This window comes from Triticum dicoccoides, chromosome 4A (genome assembly GCF_002162155.2).
Source record: "Triticum dicoccoides isolate Atlit2015 ecotype Zavitan chromosome 4A, WEW_v2.0, whole genome shotgun sequence".
NCBI classification, from domain to species: domain Eukaryota; kingdom Viridiplantae; phylum Streptophyta; class Magnoliopsida; order Poales; family Poaceae; genus Triticum; species Triticum dicoccoides.
In genome coordinates this window covers 587,244,346-587,249,141 of record NC_041386.1, presented here as the reverse complement: position 1 = coordinate 587,249,141, position 4,796 = coordinate 587,244,346, and the positions used below count along the sequence as shown (strand labels likewise).

The 4,796-nt window shown below is 45.0% G+C and overlaps 1 protein-coding gene across 1 annotated transcript; it reads right to left on the bottom strand.

The window, feature by feature from the left end:
- Positions 1-333: 333 nt before the first annotated feature.
- On the bottom strand, positions 334-4,538 carry LOC119287013. Its single transcript, XM_037566487.1, has 2 exons — positions 3,948-4,538; positions 334-673 (listed from the first exon to the last, which is right to left on the bottom strand). Exons 1-2 carry the CDS (start codon positions 4,452-4,454, stop codon positions 668-670), a joined length of 513 nt encoding a protein of 170 aa, XP_037422384.1. The 5' UTR covers positions 4,455-4,538; the 3' UTR covers positions 334-667.
- Between the last annotated feature and the right edge of the window lie 258 nt (positions 4,539-4,796).

The following is a 4,796-nucleotide window of genomic DNA, read 5'->3' as shown; positions in this document are numbered from 1 at the left end:
ACCGGGCCAGCCCATTTAGCACGGCCCGTTTGGCCAGCTACATATGCTAAAAAGCCCCATATTTGTCTTTTTTATGTAGCTCACATTATAATGTATTTTGCCTTGGAAATTTGCACACATGTACATTATGTATCTAGGTATATGTGTATTTATTTTCAGATTTTTTTGAAACTGAAAAGTTTGAATTTTAAAGTTTTCAAATAAAAGCCTCCATGGAGCTCGGTCTCCATTTGACATTTTCGCTTAATAGGTGAAATCTAACTGCTTGCGGTCCGACCGATCTTTTAGAAAAAGATCAGCCGGCAGCCGCGTAGCACGCCCCAAAGCTTGAACTTACAAATGCAGCACCAGACTTTCCATAGGAGGTAATTTTTCTTCTTCTGAAGTAGTGCTAGGAAACGAAGACATGAACTACATACATTTTACACAGGTCCCAGTTGCAGCAAAACAAATGTACAATTCTACACAGAATCCGTGTTCACTAAGGAGAGACAGCAGACCACACACACTTTGCCAACAGCACACCACCATGGCCCATGAAGCCTTTCTTCCTGAGCTAAAAAAGGCACCGGACATCTTATTATCATCATTCATTACTCGTGTAACAACCCCACAGTAGGATCCAAGGAGAATTTGCTGCAAGTGGAACGAACGCCCGGCTCCAAGCTCAAGCCTGCAAAGGTAAACAAGAAAGGACCGTCAAATACTACCGAGTAGATTAGAATTTGGCATATGCGGTAGAAATCATTGGTTTCAAGTTTGGATCCTCGAGGATGGTTGACCAGGTGAACATTGGTGTACATAAATGATATATATGTTGACAGATGGTGAAACTGGCTGAAATAAAGGTGTCATGGCTACTGATCTTGAAACATTGAACACTCTTCTATCCTACATATTCTACCAACGACCTATTGCAATCAAAATATTAAAAGGCCTCACGACGCGTGTTGCATGATGTCTTGTTGGCACTCGATAAACAGAAGAGGGTCCACAGAAGAGTCGGTATATCCAAAACAAATGAGCACTTGTTTCACCAATAGGTATGTATTTAACATAGTACTAATAGACTAGCATTTCTGACAAGAAATTGCAGTGTACCTAACTGCCATTTGACAATAGTCAGGGCTAATCCCCTAAAAGGATACAATTGAACCATGCAGTGTGCGCCATATTCTGTTTCAAGATCAGACATTTTAAGAGAGCGTTAAGCCATGGCATTACTTATAATAACATGGAAGTTTTCTCAAGTTATTGAGATGTGGGTCCCGACAGAAGTTGTAGTCTTATTTAGCCACTTGCACACATGATTTAGCTTATATAGGCCCTCAGAGAATTAGCAAATTAGTTGGTTCCTTCTAGTAAAACTTTTTCTCTTTAATACTGTGGTACACAACCATGACATTAGCAATTTCTTGTAAAAATGTCTAGTCATTTGCAATGCTGGGATCCAACCCAAAAAAGATAACAGGGTATACCAATAATCATTACAAACATGATAATAATACTCCATCTGATGTAGAAGTAGTTAACTAGTTTTGGGGCATGTAAGTAGCCAACATGCCATTTTCATATCTCTAGTGTATATCCATATTTGTACTTGGCAAGAATGCATCCCAAGAGAAGGATATATTCGCAATTTTGCTTCTCTGGCGGTTTTAAATTTCCTAAATATTCTCTACTTAAAGTTCTAAAAATTTAAATCACATCTAAAATATAGGTCAGTAAGGTCACCACACAGGATAAGAAGTATTCAAAGATCTGGCTCGTGTAGGTGCCTTCTGATATGATACGCCCAGTCCTAGCCTACCAGGTAGATAGAGGATGTATGTAAAGGATAAAGGATACCATGGAGATCTAAGATGTAATTCAGTTTAACAAGTTCACACAAGATGAAATTCTTAGTATTGGTGTACCACAAGAAGACCTCTAGAAAGTCCTCACTACAATGTTCCCTCTTCTTTCACCCTTGAGCAGCGCGCAGGATCACAGGTTCACAGGCATATGATATTGCGATACGGGTACATTTTTGCGAGTGGGACTGCCGCTTGCTAGTTTGCACCACCTCCTTGCCACAAAGCCTCACTGACCACATCATGCATCTCGACGTGCCTCCACAGGATTCCCAATCATCTGCCAAGCGACTTCTCCGTTATGAAGTCATGATACATGTTGCACACGCTCTTCATGTTGACCCTCCCTCCCACACACCTTAACCCTTTAGCTCATGCCTCTTGAGACTTGCAGTGTTGCAAAAGATGGGGCGTACCACTTGTAGGTCCAAGGGAAGTTGGTGTAGTGGACGGAAGTGTTGTTTGTTCAAACATGCATGGAAGATTTGATTTTATTCTATGACCATTTTTTGTGTGAATTAAGTGCATAGTGTCAATACTCAAGAATTACTCCCTCCGTCCGAAAAAGCTTGTCCCAAGCTTGTCTCTCAAATGGATGTATCTAGTACTAACTTGGTGCTAGATACATTCATTTGAGGGACAAGCTTTTTCGGACGGAGGGAGTAGGTCATAAAGCGTCACCCTGCACAGGACATAGTTACTGGACTACAACCGATATTAGACACAAGACTGGGACATACATCACAATTTGCCACAGATAAGGAAAGAAATGCATCCAACGCATGCTGCCAGACGGTCACTAATGATGCCGTTGATGGTCACCAGCAGTGGATATTGTTGACTCGCTGCCTAATAGGGTCTCCAGCGGACAATACTGAGTTGGGCCACGAGAGACGCGCAAGATTAGAGATTCACAATGCAGGTTTTATGGCTGCAGTGCTATCTCAGGTCAATGGTGGCGGTTTCAAGAGTAGATATGGTAGAGAGCAGAAACAGGATCAGGACGAAGAAAAGAATGGGAGAGAAGGGAAATACTCCCTCCGTCCCAAAATAAGTGTCTCACTATAGTACAAAGTTGTACTAAGCTTAAGACACTTATTTTGGGACGGAGGGAGTAAAATACAGCGGATCATTTTTCTTCTGTTCTCCAGAGGGAAATCAGATAGTCCAACCTTTTCAACAAAAACAAAAAAATAGATAGTCCATTAACAGACTACTATAGAATGGCACGTTTAAGAGGATTGCGAACTGTTGGTGCTATTAAGGCAATCCAGTGTCTTTTAGTGGTACATATCAAAACCAGGGTACTTCTGGTGGTGCATAATAAGGACAAATAAGGTTTTTCTTTTTTATAAACGGGATTAAGTAAAGAAAGAGGTTCCCTCTTCCCTCTGTTACCATTACTTAACAAATGAACCCTTTCAAAATTGCTGCTGCCAAGGGCAACTATAGTCCTGAACACCAACAAAGAAAGGTGTTCCCTCTCCTTTAATTTTGACAACAGGCACCACATTTTAGTAAGACATGACTCCGGGTTAGGAACTTACGATGCAGGTCGGGTGTTACGTTGTGGCACGAAGTGATGTGAGCTAAGTTGACATGCTGCTAGATTAGTTGTTGGGTGTGGTTGCAGTAGGTGAAGTATCATATGGAAAGAACATAAACTGTTCATACACGCTAAAAATCCTTGATATATTTTAATCACCTGGTGATCACTGATTAGAGGAGGTTGACACCAGCTTCACTCAATCATCAAAACAAAACAATAAGACATGCCCCCACACCACCAAATTGTATGTGCCACCACGACTAAATGTTCTCACCCCAATCACAACCGTCCTAAAAATTCCAGACCAAAACTAAGCAATGCTAGGAATGAAACATCTACTGGATTCTAGCGCGCAATCTATGCCAGAGTAAATTGGCTATCCAGGGTTCAAAGTGCACATGTCATGATATCAAGCAGCACCAAACAACAAGTATACTGATCCGATTCCAAAGTCTGTACCAGCCATGTAATTCATGGCGAAACAACACGAGGCGCCTAATTCAAACAGCGGAGCGCTAAAAAGTGACTGAATCCCGACCCCATACCTCTGCAACGGGGAGCAGGCCGAGCTCCTGGATGACCCCGGCGACGCCGCGGAGCTGCGCGCCGGCGCTGGCGCCGCAGGCGGGCACCCGGTCGAAGAGCGAGGCGGAGAGCTCCTCGGAGACGAAGCCGACCTGGAACTCGAGTGTGCCCTCCTCGGGGTGCGCCACGATGCCGGAGACGGAGACCCAGAGGAAGAGCTTCTTGGCCTGGATGCCGGCGAGGCCGGTGATCCGCCCCTTGGAGAGGCAGCCGCGGAGGGCCTTCTCGTAGTAGACGAGGTGGTCGCCGAAGCGGACGTAGCAGGTGCCCGCGAGGTGGATCTCGAAGTCGCCCGTGGCCTCGTCGAAGGTGTAGGAGCTGACCGAGTCCGGGATGAGGCCCTTCGGGAGTCCGTACTTGGGGAGCAGGTCGTTCGCCGCGCCGTTCTCCGGGGCCGCGGACGCGGCGGCGACGGCGACGGCGGCGGCGACGAGGAGGAGGAGGAGGAGGAGGGCTTGGGGAGTCATGGTCGTCGCTGGGGTTTGGGATGGATTCTCTCTCTGCTTTGCGCGTGGGGAGTCCGGTGGGGGCGCCGAGTTCTCTGGCAGGACGTTATCTAGGGTCAGCTCCCGGCTAGCAGCCTAGCGCTCTGTATTTATTTTTTCTCCAACGCTAGGCGCATGTGTATTTTGAAAACATTATTTGTCACTATATCTTTGACCCGATCTATTATAACAGCTTTATCACAAGTACTACATGCCACATCAAATATGATTAAAACTACATCGAGATTTTTGAACCACCGAACAACCACTGCTGTTGTCAGAACGATTTGTCGACACGCTGCTGTCGCCGCTTTTCTATCAGGA

Excerpts from the sequence above, each read along its gene's own strand:
- LOC119287013 (XM_037566487.1), bottom strand. The coding sequence starts at position 4,454 with ATGACTCCCCAAGCCCTCCTCCTCCTCCTCCTCCTCGTCGCCGCCGCC.